This window comes from Dipodomys merriami, unplaced genomic scaffold, assembly GCF_024711535.1.
Source record: "Dipodomys merriami isolate MVZ:Mamm:240054 unplaced genomic scaffold, mDipMer1.0.p SCAF_33, whole genome shotgun sequence".
In the NCBI taxonomy this organism is placed as follows: domain Eukaryota; kingdom Metazoa; phylum Chordata; class Mammalia; order Rodentia; family Heteromyidae; genus Dipodomys; species Dipodomys merriami.
In genome coordinates, this window is record NW_027204826.1 from 16,233,760 (window position 1) to 16,253,807 (window position 20,048).

The 20,048-nt window shown below is 49.6% G+C and overlaps 1 protein-coding gene across 3 annotated transcripts in view; it reads right to left on the minus strand.

The window, feature by feature from the left end:
* Window positions 1-750: 750 nt before the first annotated feature.
* The window catches only part of Ntrk3 (neurotrophic receptor tyrosine kinase 3), a 227,872-nt gene continuing 208,574 nt past the window's right edge, over window positions 751-20,048 (minus strand). For 2 of the 3 annotated variants that reach the window (XM_070043209.1, XM_070043207.1), the window contains 2 exons: window positions 4,708-4,866; window positions 751-2,390 (listed from right to left, as the gene is read on the minus strand). In XM_070043209.1, coding sequence (XP_069899310.1) covers window positions 2,205-2,390; window positions 4,708-4,866 — 345 coding nt within the window. In that variant the 3' untranslated portion in view covers window positions 751-2,204. Of the gene's footprint in view, window positions 2,391-4,707; window positions 4,867-7,927; window positions 7,970-20,048 lie in introns of all 3 variants that reach the window. The other variant, XM_070043208.1, reaches the window with a different exon arrangement.

Consider the following 20,048-nt stretch of genomic DNA (forward strand, 5'->3'; position numbering starts at 1 on the left):
GCCCCCCTCATCCCTGAACCCCAAGCCATGGCTACCACCTGAGCACAGCTCTTTTCTATTTGTGAGTCACAAAAGAGGAGGAAGAGGAGGAGGAGGACAGAGGAAGCAAAGGAGAAGAGGCAGGAGGAAGAGGGAGGAGCAGGAGGAAAAAGAAGTCATCAGCCACCCCTGCCACCATCACCGCCGCCACCGCCACCACCACATCCACATCCTTCAGTCCTGACCCCATCCTTGAGCTTCCTCCCGCAGACCAGAAGGATCTGGCTGCAGTCTCTTGAGCTGCCAGGGTGAGAGGTCCATCCGAGGCTCCCAGGAGGCTTTGGCTGGGAGGAGGTCCGTCCATCAGGTGGCTCTGTGCTTGGGTGAGGGGCGGCTGGGTGCCCTGCGGGGAGGGAAGCGGGGGGTCTGGCCTCTCTTCCATGGCAGGAGGGCTCCGGGCAGTCAGGCTGTTGGCTCCCAAGGTCATTTCATTGTCGTGTGAGAAGAGGCCCAGCGTTCTTCCCTTCTGTGATCCTGACTCCCCCCCCCCCACGGGGTGGGGGAGGGACGGGGGGAGGGGGACTGGCTCAGGGCCAGGTGCTGCCTTCCTTCCCTCCCTACCTCCCACCCCCGTTAGAGCACAGCCTTGGTTAAGATGCCACGGGCCCTGGCCACTCACTGGGCTGGACGATGGACAAACATCACCTTTTCCCCCAGCCCTGCCCCCACCCCCAGAAGCTCCTGCCCCTCCCCCAGCCCCAGCCTGTAAAAGTGATTTCACAACAGCTCAAAGGCAGATGCATCCATCCTTCCCTGGGGCTGGAGATGTGAGGAGAATGCCGAGGGGGGTGGGGGGATGTGCAGGCCGAGCTGCTGGCTCCCCAGTGCCACCACCTAACTCCCTCCCACCAAACCCCGATTCCCTTCCCTGGGAGTTGAGGAAGGGTGGGGGGTGAAAACCAGGATCTCTGGAAGCCAGGAAGAACTAGAGAGGCCCCTGGGGCCTGCCTCACAATGAGCTACAAGCGCTGGGCAGTCGCACCCCAGCACCCTGCAGGAGAGGGCATCGCTGGGATCTGCTTCCGACCTCCCCTCTGCACTGGGGCCTGGGAGCAGAAGGTGGGGCCCAGGGCTCTTCCCTGCCATAGACAAGCGCGCTGGCGTGGGCTGGGGAAGGAAGGCTTTGTCTTCTGTGGTTCTGTAAGTCCTGCCAAGTCCAGTCCTTTAGATCTGGAGGGTGGAAGGACACATTCCTTTGGAACCTGGTAAGGTACGGGCACCTGGTTTGCTCAGGGAAATAGGGGAGAGGAATTCGTTCTTACCATTTCCCACCCCCCTTAGGTTGTTTGTTTGGTGTTTACCCGTAGGTGCCATCTTGATTTGCCATATATATATATATATATATATATATATATATATTTGCCATATATATATATATATATATATGTGTGTGTGTGTGTGTGTGTGTGTGTGTATATATATACACATATACATACATATATATATATATATATATATGCAATACTTGGTAGAATAGACGAAAATCAGAAAATTATCCCAAAGTGAGATATTCCAAAAAAAAAAAAAAAAGGCTCCTTTTCTGTTGTCATTTCTTGGCTGGGCACAGTCCGTGGTCTGTGCCGGTGCCCACGCCGCGGGGAGAGTCAGGAGCCACAGGTTGCTCAGCAGAGGTGGCCCAGTGCCACCCTAGCCACGCCCATCCCCAAAAGAAGATTGTCTCTACAAGGTCAAGGTCAAGGTCATCTGCTCCAAAAAGCCAGAAGCAGCGCAAGCCGCCGCTTACAACGCCAAGGGAATTTCATCTGCATCAATAATTAATAATAATAATAATATTTAGAATTTTTTTTTCTTTTCCCTCAAGGTGTTAAGAGTCTTCGGGTTTTCTGTATCAGCAGCTTCCCTCTGTACTGGAGAAGGTATGTCTCTGTAGATATAGATAGTTAGATATATAAATATATATATATATATATGTATATATGCCAAACTGCCTTACAAGGTTGTTGGTGGTTTTTTTTTTCCTTCTTTTTTTTTTGTTTTGTTTTCCTTTGTCAGTGTTGTATGTGTAGCAGGCACTTGAGTTTATATGAAGATGGTCTTCGGTGAGGATGGGAAGAGAGGAGTTGGGGGATGTTGGTGGTCGGGAGGACGTGAGGTGGGAAGAGAGGAGGCAATGAAGTGAGGGAGTCTTGATCCCCCGGCCGCCACTAGCCGAGAATGTCCAGGTAGATCGGGGTGGCCTTGCCCAGGGCGTGGAGGATTTTGTAGATTTCCTTAATATTCAGTCGCTGGTGGGGTTCTCTCTGCCAGCACCCCAGCATGACGTCATACACCTCTTTGGGGCAGACCCGAGGCCTCTCCAGGACCCGGCCTTGGGTGATACATTCAATGACCTGAAAAAAAGGAGCAGAACAAGGACGTTGAATCCACAGCCGGCCTCGGCTGCTCAGCAGAAGGCTGCAAGTTCACTGATGAGCTCTAATGAAGGCTAGGAGCCGCTGGTGCCCGGCCTTCAGGTTACTTTTAACTTCACTCTAACCCTATTACTGTATACCTTGAAACTAGTTAAGTCTGTAGTGTGGTTTCCAGATTGGCTGTGGAGATGTCTAAAAAAAAATTAAAAGGGCACAGAATAATCTAGTTCAATAGCTTGCGTTTTGAGCAAGAGAAGAGGTGCGCGCGCGCGCACGTGCACGCGCACACACACACACACATAGTCTCTGTCCTCTGATGCCTTTGTCCCTGCACTAGACCTGACCTAGAATGGCCCATCAAGCTACCCTGTCTCAACCCACTAGACTCATTCCTTTGCTGGCCTGGTAGATCTCCAACTATCAGCCCCATTTCTACCTTTATTACCTTTTACCTGCACGAAAAAGGAGCCATTCAAACTGCAGTAGCAGCTACTAACCTAAGATCAAAGGCACTCACTAGCATCTCTTCTAATGCGGCACCAACCGGGCTGTCGACACCATGGGGAAACCCATTAGCGGTGACCGCTGGGGCTCATCTGCTAGGTGAGTGGAGCAGAGGGGTTGGCTGGGGGCTGGAATCCGGCCTTGGAGGTCAGAGGCCCACCAGACAGGCTGAAAGGGACTGTGTGTGCCCCATCAGCTCCTCCGAGGGGGCTCAGGTGTCCTGGATGAGCATTTGGCTGCCACCAATAACACTCCCTGTGGGGGTCTGTCTTCCTTCCCTGGGCTGCGTTCAGGTACAGGTTTGTGTGCATATTATGCATGCAATGCACACATGTACCAGTGTGCCTGTGTGCGTGTGTGTGTGTGTGTGTGTGTCCCATTCCCCAGGACAATAGTAAAAAAAGAAAAAGAAAAAAGAATTGGAACACCATGATAAGTGGGTGCACTCCTTATTTGAAACGGATATTCCAAGTGTTTCACTCTACTTTGGGAAATGCGCTTGGGCCTGAGTACTTGTGGAATGGGAAGGTATACCAGACATGAAGAACTGCCTTCTTTTCCATCTCTGAAATTCGCTTAAGTGGTCAGGATGCAAGGAACACAGCTTCCGAGAGAAAGACACTTTCTTGACTATTAAAATGAGATTTCAGTTCTAAAAGGCCCTAGTGTTTACAGTTTTCTAGGGAAAAAAAAAAACAAGCAAACACAAGACTATGAAAAGACAAACAGTTTTCTACAGGTCAGCCAGTGTGGGGAGCTGAAACTCCTACCACCGGGGAACTTCCCAGAATCCCCAGGGCAATGCGGGCATGCTCAGCCCACAACTGAGAAGCCTCTGAGACCCCCCTCACCTCTGGGGTCCTAAGCAGGCAGCCCCTCATGGTTCTGAATGGTCTTAGCAGGTGCTTTGTGACAATTACTAGGTTACTCAAGCATTTGGGGGAAGTACCTGGTGCTAAGTGTTAGCTGTTATCAAACATTAATTTAATAACATTGTTGTTGTAGGTTAAAAGTGTACAATCACAGCATGTAGTTCTCACTGTGCTTACAATTACCTTTTATTCCCATCAGCCTACATTTTGCTATCGATGGCACCAATTGACCTTCTTCATTTGTTTATCCAGTTAACCCAGGACCTTCTGTGCTGAAAAACCTTTGGCAGCCCAGATTATTTGGGCCCTCTAAGTAGTATTTCTATAAGATGGCACATTGATTAACAAACCAAAAAACCTACTAATTGTTCTTTGTCATCGTGTTCCAGCTTTATGGTACCTGGGAGTGTTTTTTGTTTTGGGGTTCTTTTGGGGGAGGGTAATGGGGCTTGAACTCTGGGTCTGGGCACTGTCCCTGCACTCTTCGGCTCAAGGCGAGCGCTCTACCGCTTGAGCCACAGCGCCACTTCCAGTTTTCTGAGTGGTTCATTGGAGATAAGGGTCTCACGGACTGTCCTGCCTGGGTTGGCTTTGAACCGCGATCCTCAGATCTCAGCCTCCTGAGTACCTAGGATGACAGGTGTGAGCCACCAGCGCGGGGTTCCTGGGTGGTTTTTAAGTGTAGCTGAACGTTCAGAACTGTAGATGTCTGATGTTGTGCTCTTTTTGACACACTACACCACCGGTCCTACTGGTACCATCTATTTTTCCCCATTAAGAAACCTTCTCTTCTCCATGAGAACACATTCCCCCCTGCCTGACGGTTCCTACGGCCTGGCCTGGCCTGCAGCGTATCTTATCATATCATTGATGTATCCCCCGCCTCCAGGCTCCCCCCGCTGCCCTGGCTCCTTTTGTACCTCTGTATTGGAGAGCTGGAACCAGGGCTGCTTCCCGTAGGTGAAGATCTCCCAGAGGATGACCCCGAAGCTCCACACGTCGCTCTCTGTGGTGAACTTCCGGTACATGATGCTCTCGGGGGGCATCCAGCGGATGGGGAGCATGGTGTGTCCCCCCACCTGCAGGGAGGGCCGAGACAGAAGCACACGGAGCGGTGACCGGCCGGCCGGAACCAGTCACACCTGCCTGCGCTCTCCGGACCCCGCCCCCTCTCCCACGCACCACATTCTGAGGTTGCCACGGCTTAACGTAGCTTGGGATTAGACCCTGACAGTGGACACAGAAGGGGTGGGGTGGGGGGAAACCTCGTGGAAATGGTTAGGCTCCCGAACACCACGGGGAGGGGGGGGGAGGGGGGAGAAGGATGTCGGAGCTGAAGCCAGGCAGAAGGGTTTAGAATCCAGCACTATGGTGAAGTCCTCCAGAGAGAAAGTCCACGGTGGGGGACAGGGGGTGAAGATCGGCATCCGTGAGTAAGGACCATCAGGCGGTGGAGCATCCACGGATGTCACCAGACCCCCTCGGGCCAGGTGGAGAGGGAGGGCTGACCGCCGCACGGACAGCTGAGCGGTAGAATTGGGGCTCGCGCTTCCCTGGGGACAATCTCACATCTCTCTTCACCGGTATTGCAGATGAAGCAAGAGAGGAGAGACAAAGACATGGAAGCATCTACCCTACAAAGACAGAAGGTGGTTCGCGTTCACTCGCGTTCTCAGGAAGATCTTGAGGGTCAGTAAGGAGACAGCCTGTGGGGGACACCAGTGATGTGTGGGCTTGCCTACGCATCAGGCGAGGTAGAGATAATACTCAGGGCCAGGCAGGCTAGACAGGGCGGACGTGAAGAGGAATCCACAGCATGTTTTCCAACCGGGGAGCAAATCGCATCCTCCCTTCGGAGACAAGAGCAGTTGCTCTGCCCGGGGAATGTGTTGGTATAAGAGCTCTTAGCACTGCTAAGAGGAGTCTTCCACAAAGATCACGCGGCACACCGCAGACACGGAATTCTCCTTCCCATAGAGAACCGCGCGGAAGAATAACAAACACACTAAAAAAAACACAAATGCTGTGGGATGGACAAGCTCAGTGCTAAAGATGGAAGTCCCGGGGGGGGGGGTGCCCTAGAAAACTAATGGATAATCCTGGTTTGCCGAAAAATGGTTTGCTAGCTGGAATTTGGTCATTGTATAGCTCTGTCCGGGGTATGGAAACAACCGGAGGTGTCGTTTGATCTCAGAGAAGCAACAGTTCAGAAATCCCACTACGGGCAGCCTTTCATAAAATTGAAGGTCATAAACTGATAGAGGGTGCATTCTAGAAAAACTAAGGGTAGGGGGGGAAATCCAAGCTATCCAATGACTTGGACTATAAGCAACAATAAGCCAATAAGCTATAAAAGTCAATTTAAGCCTAAATAATGGTCCCTAGTTTAGTTGCAAAAGGTAATTTAATACTATATATTTTACTTCCTGTCAAACTGACGTGTTCACCCCGGGATGCAGTTTCCAGATCATCTCAAGCAGAAGTGCTTGAGTAGGTACAGACAGAAGTACTTAAAAGCCTGGTGACACCTTCACCCCTTTACAGATACTGATCAGCTGCTGAGGGTAAGTTTAAATGTAAATATGCCTGCTAAGATTTTTAATGTGGCTTCTAAAAAATCATAGAAATAACATCTATATCTTCTTAACCAATTGTAGGAAAAGTAAAGCAAAAATCTGTAGCTAATTGACCCAAAAGACTACAGATAAAGGGAAATAGAGTCAGGAATAGAAAGCACAGACTAGAAATAACGTTTACAAGGAATCGCTACAGACAACATAGGGAAAAAATAACAAAAGAAAAACAAGATGTGTTTTCTGTATGTATCAACTAAACTAAAACGGAAATTAACACCACCAGGAAAACCTTTTAACAGGTTATCTCCAGGTAATCAAGAATACTATTGTTAAAGAGAAAATATTAAATTAAAGATTATTGATTGCAATACTAAATTCCTATTCATTGAAACCTATGGGATATACTAAGTTGTTTTTAGGGGAAAAAAATCATTTGATCATTCACATTTAAAATAGCTAAAATATAACTAAGTTTCAAGGACAAAACTAGTAAAATCTAAAGACAAATTAGGAAAGCAAGAAGAAATAATACAGATGCTGATTTTGCCTTTAAAAAATAGCAAAACAAAGAGACAAAGGAACCAAAAATAAGCTTGACCCGCACAAGTAATTGCTATTCTTTGAAAATGCAGCAAGGTTAGAAATAGATGCAGAAGAGCCAAACGTAACATGCTGAGGGTAAAATAACAATAAGTTGAAAAGATGCCATCGTTGAGTCACTAGTAAATTTGAATACAGAGTTGAGGAAAGTAGAAAACTAGAACTAAGATGATTGATAGTAAGAAATCTATACATTAAAAGTTCAAAGTCTAGATCGTGTTACAAGTGAGGTCTATCTAGTAACATTTTCTATCCTATTTACATTTTTCCAAATCTAAAAAAGCGACTGTCTAAGCCCATCTCTGTGGCTTTAATCTTACCCAAATTTAACCGACAGCCTGAGATAGATGAATACCAATAAAGGTATTTTAAACTATGTGTGAAATTGTCTCTTCTGGAAATAGAGCCTCTGAATTGTGTAGCATCAATTCAACAACGTATCACCAGAGTCCCATAATAAGGTTTATAACAGAAATGCACAAAGGTATCAACTTGAGGATAGCTCCTGTTTCATCTACTATTAACAGGTAAAAGAAAACCATTCTTTTAAAAAGATTCTCAAAGTTTCCAAGACACTTTTCTGATTAAAAGTCCTAATCTATTTAATTTAACCTGAAAGTTCAATCTACCATAATCAAAATGAGAACCACCAATGAAATAGTATATGAAAACTGATGAGGTGAATCTGAAATTCACCTAGAGTTGCAAATACTTGATCGGAGGTACTGGGAATCAAACAACAGATGGAAATCTGCTCTGTCGCAAAGTGAAACATTTTGTCAGGTTACCTAATGAACACTCTGTTTTGGCATAGGGGTAGACAGATTAGTTACTGGGATGATCTAGAGAGCCTGAAACACAGCCACATATAAATATTGGAATTTAATATATGGAATGAAGAGTTAGTAATTAAAGTGTTGGGACAATGAACTATTCATTTAAAAAAATACACTTAGATACCTACCTCACACCATATACAAAAATCATTTCCAGATGGATTAAAGAGCTAAACATAAAAAAAACAAAACAATAATAATATTAGAAGAAAACTTAACAAAGGTATTCGCATCAACCTCGGGAGCAGGGAATCATCCTACACAACACATTGGCAAAAAGCTATAAAAGGATAAGATGTACAGACACAGCCGATGGAATTAAATGCACTTGCAAGGCGAAAGACAAAACCATCACAGTTAAAAGACAGTGACAAACATCGGCAGTAGAGGGAACAGACAAGGACTTAAAAACCCACATGACACGGAGGACTCCTTCGTTAGTCGGAAAAAGCCACGCGACAGAGACAGGTAGAGAGCGGATGACCACACAGCGGGACTGCACGCCGCCACACACGTATGGAGAGACGGCAGACGTAATGCTGGATGTGATGTGAGGAGACATATCGGGAGGACCAGAGCCGAGGATGAGGGTTGGGGGTGGGGGGGGTCCTCTTTTCTCTGGGGAAGCCTTGGTGGAATGTGCCCATGTTAAGAGATGGCAAATGTCTTTGAACCCAGCAATTTCAGTCAGTCTTTTAAGAAAGTATTTGTTCATGAAAAAAAAAAAAACAACATTTGGTTGAAGATTTTTATTTCACTGGGTTTTTTTGTTTGTTTGGTGGGGTGGGATGGGGTGGTCCTAGGGCTTGAATTCAGGGCCTGGGCGCTGTCCTTGAGCTTTTGAACTCAAGGCTAGCGATCTATCACGTGAGCCACAGTGCCACTACCAGCTTTTTGGGTGGTTAATTGGAGATAAGTCTCATGGAAGTTCCTGCCTGGGCTGATTTTGAATCACGATCTTCAGCTCTCAGCCTCCTGAGTCGCTAGGCTAGCAGGCACAAGCCACCGGTGCCTGCTTATTTCATTGTTTTTTGAGAACAAAAATGTTCCTCACTGAAGGTACCTGAAATGGTTTGGGGGGAAAAAAAAAAAGCAATGTGGTCCAACTACGGGTGGTGATGGGTAACTATGTCCCAAAGAGTCATTGAGGGATTCACGTTCGCATTTTCATTCACGTAACTGAAAAGGAACGCACGCACCTGCGCAAACACACAAGGCACTGTCGACTCTGAAAAGTGCAGAGAGAAAGGTCCAGAAAGCGACCTAGGGCCTCCTAGGGATGAAAACAAGCATTTGTAACCACAGAGGGGAAAACAAAAACAAAAACAAAACCCGATTTCTACCACATTCACGTCTGTGCCTTGTGAGATGTCCTGGGAGGTCATGTGTCCCCGCCTGAAAACTCAGAGACAGAGAAGGAAAACCTCACATACGGACAAACAGAAACCAGGGACCTCATTTAAGTTCCGTGCGCAAGGACAGGGTTTTTCTTAGAAAGAGCGAGGGAGAGGGAAAGAGGGGTTATGTTTGTGATGCACCCGGGTAGATGGTTCTGTGGTGTCGGACTTCTGAACTTCACATGGAATAGAAGCCATTTCTTCTCTCCTGAGGAATCCTTTTAAATAATGCCACCTGCATGTGGTTACCGGTCGCGCCGACAGCTTTCGCTTGCCATCCAGGAGATAAAACCTCCAAGTTACAAAAGGAAACATTGTTTGGACGGTTTCAAGAAAAAATAAATTTTTGCAAAGACTGTGTTGTCCTCTACAAAGAACCTCTGATGAGCACCAAATCTAACGGGGCTAGCTGGAGGACTAGAAGCTACTTTGCTCTCCCCTGGCAGTACCCAGCTCAGAACGCAGGGCATTAGGCCACGTGCACAGCCATTGTGACTTCAGTTATTTTGTTTTTCCTAGATAGAGCTTCGTGCTTCTTGCCTAGAGCCAACCTCAGCGCACAATCCCCCTATCCGTGCTTCCCAGGTAACAGGGATTACAGACGTATGCCTCTCAATAGGCCCAGCCTACCTTTTGTCCATTAATAGAAGCAATGACTTCATATTGTTCTGTAATGAATTCGGATAAGAGGCCAATAAGTGACTCCAGGCAGGTCACTCAACTAGAACTCCGAGGCTCCAGTCGCATTTCAATAACCTAACTCTCCTCCTCGTCTATCCGTGTGTCACACATAAAACTTCTAGGCTCTGGCACCCATAAAAATGGAAACGAGGGTAGAATTGATCCGGAATTGCCCTTGCTCGAACAATAAACAAGTTAATGAGTGAATACAAGGAGTCGTGGGGCTGTAGAAGAGATGCAACCCCTCCCCCCACCCCCCACCCCCCACCCCGCCCCCGCGGATCATCTGCCTTACATCTTCCACCTGCACTGGGTGGTATGATGGACAGACATCATTTTTGATCAGAAGCCTGTTTCAGTGTAGTGCCGATCATGGTAATGATAGTCCGTCCCCCACACCCTTACCATTTGGAAACGTATGGTCACCGGACATTAAAAATTAAATTTAAATCTTCATACACATTTTTGTCGCCGTGAATTATGAGGGAATGGCCGATAAAAGGCCTTCGGGCATAAAAATAAATTACATAAAGATAAAATTCAAAGGGGTAACGGGAACGAACATATAAATTCAAGCAGAGGAAGGGGCCGGGTAGAGCAGGCTGTTTGAGAAATCGTTCATGTGTTTAATAGATGTTGTACTGAATCGCTCTGGTATTTGAAGTTCATTAGATGCATTAAAGGAATGATGGATTTTTTTTTAATGTCAATGTTTACAATATCCTGGATATGGCAGCACTTGGCAACTACTTTAAAACCTGCTGGAGATTTGGGGGTGGTACCTCGTCATGTTCGAGGAGCATGCGTGCTTCCTCAAAGTTCTTTGGGGGCTGTAAAAGCTGCGAGTGGCAGACCTACGGACTCCAGGTCTGAGTGTCCCAGTGCTGTGGGGGAGGGACTGTACCCCACCAGCCTCAGCCATCCCTCCGCTGGAGAAGGGGAGGGGACGGGAAAGGTGGGTGCTGGGACTCCGGTTCTCCCTGGAGACAGGGGCTCAGTACTGTTCCTCCCCCAAAATCCTATTAGCCCAGCCACAGCTGCCTCTCTCCCCACCCCCCAAGCCAGCCTCTCCTGAACATCTCAGCTGAGTTCTAGAAAGTTCCTGGGACTCCCTGTCTAACGACAGACACCGGGAAGCAAACGGCTGCCTCCCACGCGCGCGTGGAGGTTCTAACACACCTCTCCTCTCACCCGGCCCAGAAGACGCGGCAGAGACACAGGCAGCCATGTTCCAGACAGACAAAGCTCAGACACTGCCAAGGGGAGCTAGAAACCATCCTGGCCGCACAGTATTCCCGGAACCAAGGGAAGGATCCGAGTTCCCTCCGAGATCACCCATCCGCAGGATGGGGTTGAAGAGAAAGCAACAGCCATGCCCACAACAAAAATCTTTACCGCCTGGTAACGGCCTAATCAAAGGACTGTCGTCAGCTGCCACACCTAGCGTGGCGGGTGGAGGGGGAGGCTGGTGTCATGGATGACAGGACCTTGGAGGTGACCCACATCCCGCTTGCCCAAGCTGCCAGATCTCACACGGGGGCGCCGTGCGGCGGCGGCGGTGTGGATCAGGTGTGAGAGACGGGGCGTCCCCACCTCAGCACAGAGCCACAGGCCGCAGAGTCCAGTGATTTCAAGCGTGCGCTCCATGGGGACCGTGGCCGTGACACGCAAGGCCTGCCCGGTAAGGCTCAGCTGGCCTGGGCCTGGTGGAAAGTCTCCTGGGAATTTCTGGGAAGAAATCATTCCGGCCAGGAGGGCCGGAAGCCCTCCTCCGACGTGTTCCGTGCCAGCTTGGGAGCTTCGCCCACGACTCCAGAGTGTTCTAGAGTTGGCCGACACTGCCTTCCTGGAATGAGCCCCTCTCCCCAGCCTCCCTCTCCCCAGCCTCCCTCTCCAGCCTTCCCTCCCTCTCCAGCCTTCCCTCTCTCCCCAGCCTCCCTCTCCCCAGCCTCCCTCTCTCCCCAGCCTCCCTCTCTCCCCAGCCTCCCTCTCTCCCCAGCCTCCCTCTCTCCCTGCCCTCTCCCCAGCCTCCCTCTCCCCAGCCTCCCTCTCCAGCCTCCCTCTCCCCAACCTCCCTCTCCCCCTGCCCTTCCTCTCCAACTGCTGGTTCTTTCACCCTTCCCACCTACATGGGAAACCTCAGCGCCTCCCCGACTCCATCCTCCATTCTGCCCTGGTTGCTCTCTGGATTTCTGGTTCGTCTTTGAAGGACTATTTCCCCCTCTCTGTTCCCTCCTTTGAAACCCCATCCAGTTCCCCAAACCCAGGATCCTCAGAATCCAAGGTTTAACACGAAAGCTGTAGGCCAGGAGCCCGTGGGGCTGGAAGAGCCTTGGGAATGATCTCCCCCATCGACAGAAGAAATCTCGGCTGGAATGGAGGCAGTGAGCTGCCCAAAGTCACTAGAAATAGTAAATACCGCAGAGCTGAGCACTGCGGGTTCCTCGTAGTGTGCGAGTGGGTGGGTGGGGGCCGAGGGCTTATTTGATTCTAGTTCTACGATACACATACGCCCAGGATGAAGACACCTGATCCCCGGGGCGGGCAAACTCGGCCCTGAGATTACGACTTTCTCCACAGTGACATCAGACTTCTGCTCCATCAAGTCAGAACTGCTCTCTTCCTTTGCGCTGCCCCCCTCCTCTTCCCAGAAACACGAAGCAGACCATCAGCCAGCTTCACGGGGACACAAATGGGAGCGTCCAGTCCCAGGTTGCAGAGAAACACTGGCTCTAGCGTTGGTGCCTTGGAACAGGGCTCTGTGACAGCTTATGCACAGGGCAGTGTGCTCTGGGCAGGCTCCCAGGGGGAGGGGCTGCCTCCTCTGAGCCTCCAGCCCCAGGATCAGGAAAGGCCCCTGGAGTCTTCCCAAATGACGAGGAGTTAAGATCCAAGATGTTGAGCAGAATGAGCCTGGAGGATCAATGAACTCATTGTAATTCTCCCCGACTCTCTCACCTAGAGCAGCGCCGGCCAGCCGAGAGCCAGCTTCTCAGATGGAAGCTCCAGACATACACTCTCCATGACTTCTCTTGTTTTCCCCCCTTCCCAGATCCTGACGCAACGCCGGCTTCCGATCACAGACCTCAGGGTTCTCTGCTGCCTTCGAGCAATATATAAATACACATTTGTGTATTTATTTATAGAGCAGACATTGCAAGTCCAGAGATGTGCACGGAAACATCACCTGACCTTTATTTTCCTTTCCAAATGCCTCGATTTTAGCCTGCACTAAAAATCTTCCCGTTGGAGACAAACTTTAGAGAGGTTTGAAGCATTCAGTTCGCCAAGCAAACGATTCTGGAGGTCTCCACCCAGCTCAGAGTCACAGCTCATGCCAGATTCAACCCCACCCGCCAGCCTTCAGTGGCTCACCATAATAAATGCATAAAAAGAAGGCAGAATAAATCTTCCTCATGACCCTAGATTTTATTATTATTATTATCATTATTATTATTATTCATAGTTCAAGTGCTAACAGTGAGGTTCCAGTTTATATTCAGACTGATTTAGCAAAAAAAAAAAAAAAATCATCTCTTTAAACAAGATTGACTTGGCTAAATACTTAGCTTCCCACTCCCCCTTCCCAAATCTAAGAACTATGATAACTGGTATTAAAAGTACAAGTATAGCCGGGCATGATGGCTCACACCTGTAATCCTAGCTACTCAGGAGGTTGAGATCTAAGGATCACGATTCAAAGCCAGCTCAGGCAAGAAAGTCCATGAGACTCTTACCTCCAATTGACCACCCAGAGAAGCTGGAAATGGAACTATGTGGCTCACATAAGTGGTAGAGAGCTAGCCTTGAGCACAAAAGCTCTGGGACAGCGCCTAGGCCCTGACTTCAAGCCCCAGGACTGGCACCAAGGAGAAGAAACGGTGAACAAAGGGTGAACAAACGCAGCAGTGGTACTCACCAGACACTGTTTCCAAAATGAACTCTACAACTCGTGGGCGGGGACGGGAGAGAAATACTGGGAGAGAGCAAAGGAAGGGGTGTCCAAAAGGAAATGTACTCATGACCTGACTTACGAAACGGTCACCCCTCTGTACATCACCTTAACAATAACAATTTTAAAGATATTTAATTAGGAAAAAAAAAAGCTCAAGTACAGGTTGAGGAAACAGAAGCCAGAAAGGAAGAAGAGAGGATAACATACATAAAACGTGCAAATGTGCCAAGCTAAGCAACCTCCACACCACCAGCTCCCTGCCTTCCCCTTGTCCATGTGAGGTGCTCCAAGGTTCCCAGACAATCCGAGCAGCAAACCCTCACAAGATGGCGGCAGCGTCTGCAGTTCGTGGCTGAGAAGTCGGGTTGGGGATCAACGGCTCCGGGCAGCGGTTGAAGGGAAGGCTCCCGCTGGAGGTCTTTTCTGGTTTTGTTTTTAAGTCGTGACTAGTAGCTAGGGGTGAAATGAAACGACGTCCAAATCGCTCCAAATTAATGTTTCCAGCTTGAGGGGGATTCTCCCCCCACTTTTGTTTTATGAACTGCCAACTGAGACACGCGAGGGAAGAAGAGCGGAAAGATGGGGGGGGGCGCTGCACGCTTTAATTACTTCAGTGAACGACACCTAGCAACGCAGAAGGTGCCAACCACGCGCCACCCCGAGGTAGAGGCGAGTTGGAAGGATCTCAGGAGAGGGCGGCGTCTCTGCTGCCACCTCCCGAGCTGACTGACGTCTCTGCCCGAGAGGCTCAGAGGGGAGCCAGCCAACCAACGGATGAATGAATGAACGGACAGACTAAGATGTTTCACACGCCAGAGCTCCCTTAAGAACTGAATGCACCTCTTCACCCAACAGAGAACAGGTGTTCCTTTGAGTCATGAAACCAGCCCTCTCCTAGGGAAGCAAGGATGCTTGGGGCCTGGGAAGAGGGACTTTGCTTGCAGGAACACAGGTGAAGAGGGCTCCAGTGAGCCAGCACCTCTGGGTGGGAGGAGGGAGGGTCTTCAGTGTTCTGGAAGACCCCGGATGAAGGGAGGATGTAGAATCACGTTGAGCTGGGTGCAGGTCAGCTGAACTCTTGTCAGTTCCGCCAGGACCCAGCCTGTGGTTCTGGCAGCCTGCGTTTCCCTTTCCACTTCACGTCCACGTTCTCCAGGACGACCCGTGGGACAGGATCCCTCTGCGCTCATGAGGTTCTCCCAAAGCCTGGTTTTCTTACTTAGAGCTCCCGACCAACGCTTATCTCAAAGCCCTCCCTCAACGAACAGCTGACGTGGGAGAGGTGTGTGTGTGCATGAGTGTGTGTGAGAGTGTGAGCATTCCATCACCGACGCCTGCCTCATCCCTGGACTCCTGGCCTTGGTGTGTAAACTCCGTGGGCTGCGGGGAAGGGCTGCCCTCTCTGACCTTCCAGAATCATCTAGTTCCAAGACGCGAGGCTTCAGTGAAGCCGAGACTGGATGACCCCCGGATGCCCCTCCCGGCCCAGGGAGAAGGTTGGAATTCTGGGTCTTGCTCAGGCCCACACAGGCCCGCGGCTCCACACCTGCATCCCTGGGCGTCTCTCCATGGAAGTGCGTGGGCCGAAGGCAGCCTCAGAAGAAACACGGGGCGGGGGTGGGGGGGAAACGTCCACACATGCGGTGGGGGGGATGGGGAGCAGAGCAGCAGCTGCGCCAAGAGCCCCCTCCCCTCCCCCACAGCCCTACCTCTTGGCTGCTTCTTCAAGGTCGGAAGGGGCGGAGGGGATGCCCAAAGGAGAAAGTCTCAAATGCTAAGCCAGTGCTCACAGCTGGATGGTTTTCAGTGAGTCCTCCATCCCCCCCACCCCCACCCCCACATTTCTATCCTGGTATACACATTCAGTGGTTGCAAAAGCCCTCATCTCCTTGTATCTAACTAAGCCTCTCTCTGTCATTGCCCAGGTAAAAACAGCATTCAGGTTTGTACCCTTGTCTCTGCAAGCCGGAGTTCTTCATAGCAGTCATCCAGGGGCTGTGCTAAGCTGCGTTAACGTCCACATAGTTAACATACTTCCTCATTCAATCCTTAAATGATCATTATCTACCGAGGAGGGAAGGGAGGAGAGAGGAAGGGAGGAGGGGAGGAGGGGAGGTGGGGAGGAGGGGAAGGAAAAGGGATGAAGTATGTGATTCAAAAAAGCCGGATCTAAGGCTCCTATTTCAATCGTCTCGTTCCAAGATCAATATCCTTCTGCCCTACCCCGTTGAAATCCTTGTTGGTTTCCAAGTTGAAGGTAGATTCATTAGTAAAGAAGGAAAAAAAGAATGTTTTAAGGCATGTGAATCGACGGGTTGGGGTGGTAGGTTGGGGAAAATTCTATTTAAAAAAAAAAAAAGCAGTCATAAAAGCTGAAGGGGGGAAATCTTCATTCAGAAATATCTAAAGTCAGCCCAGAGAGAATGATAAAGACGGGCATTCACATGCAGGCCCTGTTCCTCCTAGGCCGAAAAGAAAAGTCAGCCAGCCCTGGGGAGTCTCTTCCTCAGTCTCCCTGGGAGCGCTTCTCTGCACAAAGCCCAGCGTGACATGACTTCTTAGAGCCTAGCCAGGCCCCGAGGACGGGTCTGAGTTCAAGTCTTCTCTGCTAAGCCTCTAGAAGCCCAGGGAATTCACCGTGGATGGCAACGTACTGACTGCCTTGATTGGTCAGATTTCTATTTCCCATTATTGTCTCTTCTGTCTAATATCCTTGTCTCTGACAAAAATAAAGGGGGGGAGGGGGGAGATAGATGAAGGAATGATAGGAGGAAGTCTAAATGGAAATGAAAAGGAAGGAGAGAGGAAAGGAGGCAAATGATCCCCAGCCCGGCGCATCATGCCGGTCTTCCAAGCCGCTGGGCTTCGAACAAATCCCAACACCAGAAACAAGTCTTAAACCTGGATTTTGGTTGCTGTGAACACACCCCATTGCTTTTCATGCTCGAGGTAGACGGGGTTAAGTTCCCCATCACGTATAGCTAAAAAGAATTCTGGTTAAAAAAAAAAAACAAAAACCTGGGAAATTCCACTTTTAAGTCCTAGAACTGAAAAGATCTTATTTTTAGAAACAAACCCCAGTAAATCAGAGCGGTTGAGGCCAACGCCAACCTGCGCAGCAAAGACAGAGCTGTGTGTGAGCCTCTCTCCCGTGCAGGGCACCCACAGCACGGTACCCAGAGGCCAGGCCTTCCCCCCAGCCATAAAGCATAAATCTGAACCGAGAGTTCTGCCCCTGATCGAAGGGGGGAGGGGACTTCGTCAGCCAGATGCATTCCCCCCTCCCTTCCCCATCATCTTCTCGCAACTCCTACGCCCTGACGTGAACTTGAAGACCTGAGCTCTACTTCATTCCAGGAAACTCCAGTCACCCTGTGCTGGGGGCCTGCCCTGCTCGCGGCTCTGAGGTCTTCTGTCCATTCTACGTAGGTTCAGAGTGCAAAACTAGCAGTCCAGAGACTCACTGAGCGTTTGGTGGGCAGCGTTCTTCTCTTGGGTAACTCTCCCGGTGAAAACACATGGGACCAGCCCCGGGAACGCCCCCCCAACCTCCCGGGATGACCCTGAAACCATGAAGACCTGAGATGCTGTACAAATTAGGAGGGATCTTGTATTCAGCCCAATTGACCTCCCCCCAGTGATTCAAAGATATTTGAATCGCAGGATTTGGGGTAGCGACAAAATGGCGGAAGATGAATAATGATTTGCTCTTTAGCCCTTGAGTAACAAAGCAAGGGGGAATGGAACTAGCCAGGAGCCGTAGAGAACCAGAATGCCATTGGGTAGCAACAACCTGACCAGTGAGAAGAGCACACAGGGGGACCCTCGGGTGCCCGGCACTTATTCCTGTGACACTGGTGGTGTGCAGCCGAAGACCAGCACAGCGAGGGACCAGGGGTGAACTGTGCTTATAGAGCACTTATGGCAGATCTAAGAGAGACATGGCCTCAATGGGCCGTGAGATCCTGGGAAGTTAAGTTCTAGAAGTGAAGATCCTCCCTTAAGAACACGAAGAGAGGCTGTGTGTGTCTGTAACTTAGCTACTCGCTCAGGAGGCTGAGATCCCGAGGATCCCACTTCAGAGCCAGCCGAGGCAGAAGAGTACGCAAGGCTCTACCTGTAGAATAACCAGCAGAAAAGCAGGACTGGAGGCATGGAGGCATGGCTCAGGTGGTAGAGCACTAGCCAAGCAACTGCAAGGCCCCGGGTTCAAACTCTGGCACTGGCAAAATGACAAAGAAAGAAAGACAAGAAGGAAGGGAAGGAAGGAGGTGGGGTGGGGAGAAGTTTGCTGACATTCCAAAGTAATTCTCTCTTGTAGCAAGTCTATCTTGTGCCTGTACACGTTATTTTATTTTTTGTATGTAATCTCGGGAGCCCACCTTTTATATAAAGCAAGCTACTGCCTTGCCTTTTCCTGTGAAGTACATGACAGCATCACAAGTAAATACAAGATTGCACAGTGAAGGATGAAGATTGCTGTGAAGGATGACCGTACTCTCTGGGCCAGAGCCCTCTTACTTCTTGCTAACAGCCACCCAAGATGGCATGTGCTCTGTGGATTCCATTCACAAGGGTAGATGGGGTTTGGAATGTCTCAGACCCAGCCCTGCACTCACCTCCGGCCGCATGCATGCTCCCTGTCCCTTTGCCCCGCACAGATTCCATGCACCTGCCAACTGGCTGACGTGCACGAACCCCAGGAGTCCTGGGCCCTGAAGTTCAGCTTCCAGCCCTGCATCCAATGGGCGCCACCACCAAAAAGCTCACTGGCATGCCTACACATCCCACGCCAACCCCGTTCCAGAGACAGCACCACACTGAGAAGCAGCGGACATAGCTCTGCCTTCATGCACCATCAGCCAAGAGCTGCCTCAATACACGCAACACGCAGGCCCAGCCCCTAGACAGCACCTGGGAGCCGCACCGGGAGTCCCTCCTCTCCCATTGCCCCGCTTCCTGTCAAGGAAGATCTGTGGGTGGATGCCGATGCTAACTGCTGAGGGGCAAGGCTTCACGCCTGGGCCAGCCTGGGTTTAAACCCAGGCTCTGAAAACTTGGTCGTTTTGTGTTTAGATGTCAGCGTTCGGATCCCATTTCATAGGAAGCACAGCACGCTCTTGGTGGGAGCGGTGTAGATTAAATAAATATGCCAGGCGCTGGTGGCTCGCGCCTGTAATCCAAGTTACTCAGGAGGCTGAGATCTGAGGATTGTGGCTCAATGTTAGCCCAGGCAGGAAAGTCTGGGAGACTCTTATCTCCAAAAAACTACCCAAAGAAAGGCAGAAGTGGAGCTGTGGTTCACGTAGTAGAGCGCTAGCCTAGAGCAAAAGAAAAAATAAAAAATAAAAAGCCTGGGCCCTGAGTTCAAGCTCCAGGATGGGTACAAAAGAATAGTCATAGATAAATAAAAATAAAGTTATTCAAAGTGCCCCTATTCAATGGAGCATGCCCAGGACACCAGATGGAAGAAGTATCTTAAGCAGTTCAGTTGATGGGACCTCCCTATCTAAAACTGTGCCCATGTGTACACACGCACGCGTGCACACACACCTGTGCACACACACCACCACTTGGACCACCAAGCACATCTCTTACTCCTTCCTCCCTTTTGTTCTTCTAAGGACCTGTCTTTCGCTAATCTACTCTACATTTTAATCTTATCTTCTCTTTTTCCCCATTGGAGGTGGGATTTTTATGGTCTGTGTCACCGTTGTATTCCTTGCACTTAGAATAATTCAGGATCTACAAAACATCACTGTGTGTCCTAATTTACCAAGGAAGGTCTAAATTTATGTCCATGGTCCCTATTTAATTATTAACAGCTTCTCTTTTCTCTCTAGAATTGCCCACCTTGAGACAATCAACTAGACACAATCATTTTTTTCAATCCGCTGAATGGAATTCATAAATGTGATCAATTTGGTACTTTAATAAAAATCTGTCCAGTCCTGAAACTAAGAGTTTGACTGGGATATGATTGGAATACACATGGTAGTTTGGAGGCAGGAGAGGACACGCAGGCCTGGTAACGGTTCTGCTCACAGAATCTTCACAGGCTGCCCACATGGGGACACGGGCTAGCGACGTCAGCACTGAACTCCCGTACACTTAAAGCCGGGTGTGGAAGCTCATGCTTGTAATCTTAGAGAATGGGAGGCTGAGATTGGCAGGGCCACAGTTCATAAGCCAGCCCAGGAGGACAAAAACAAAAAT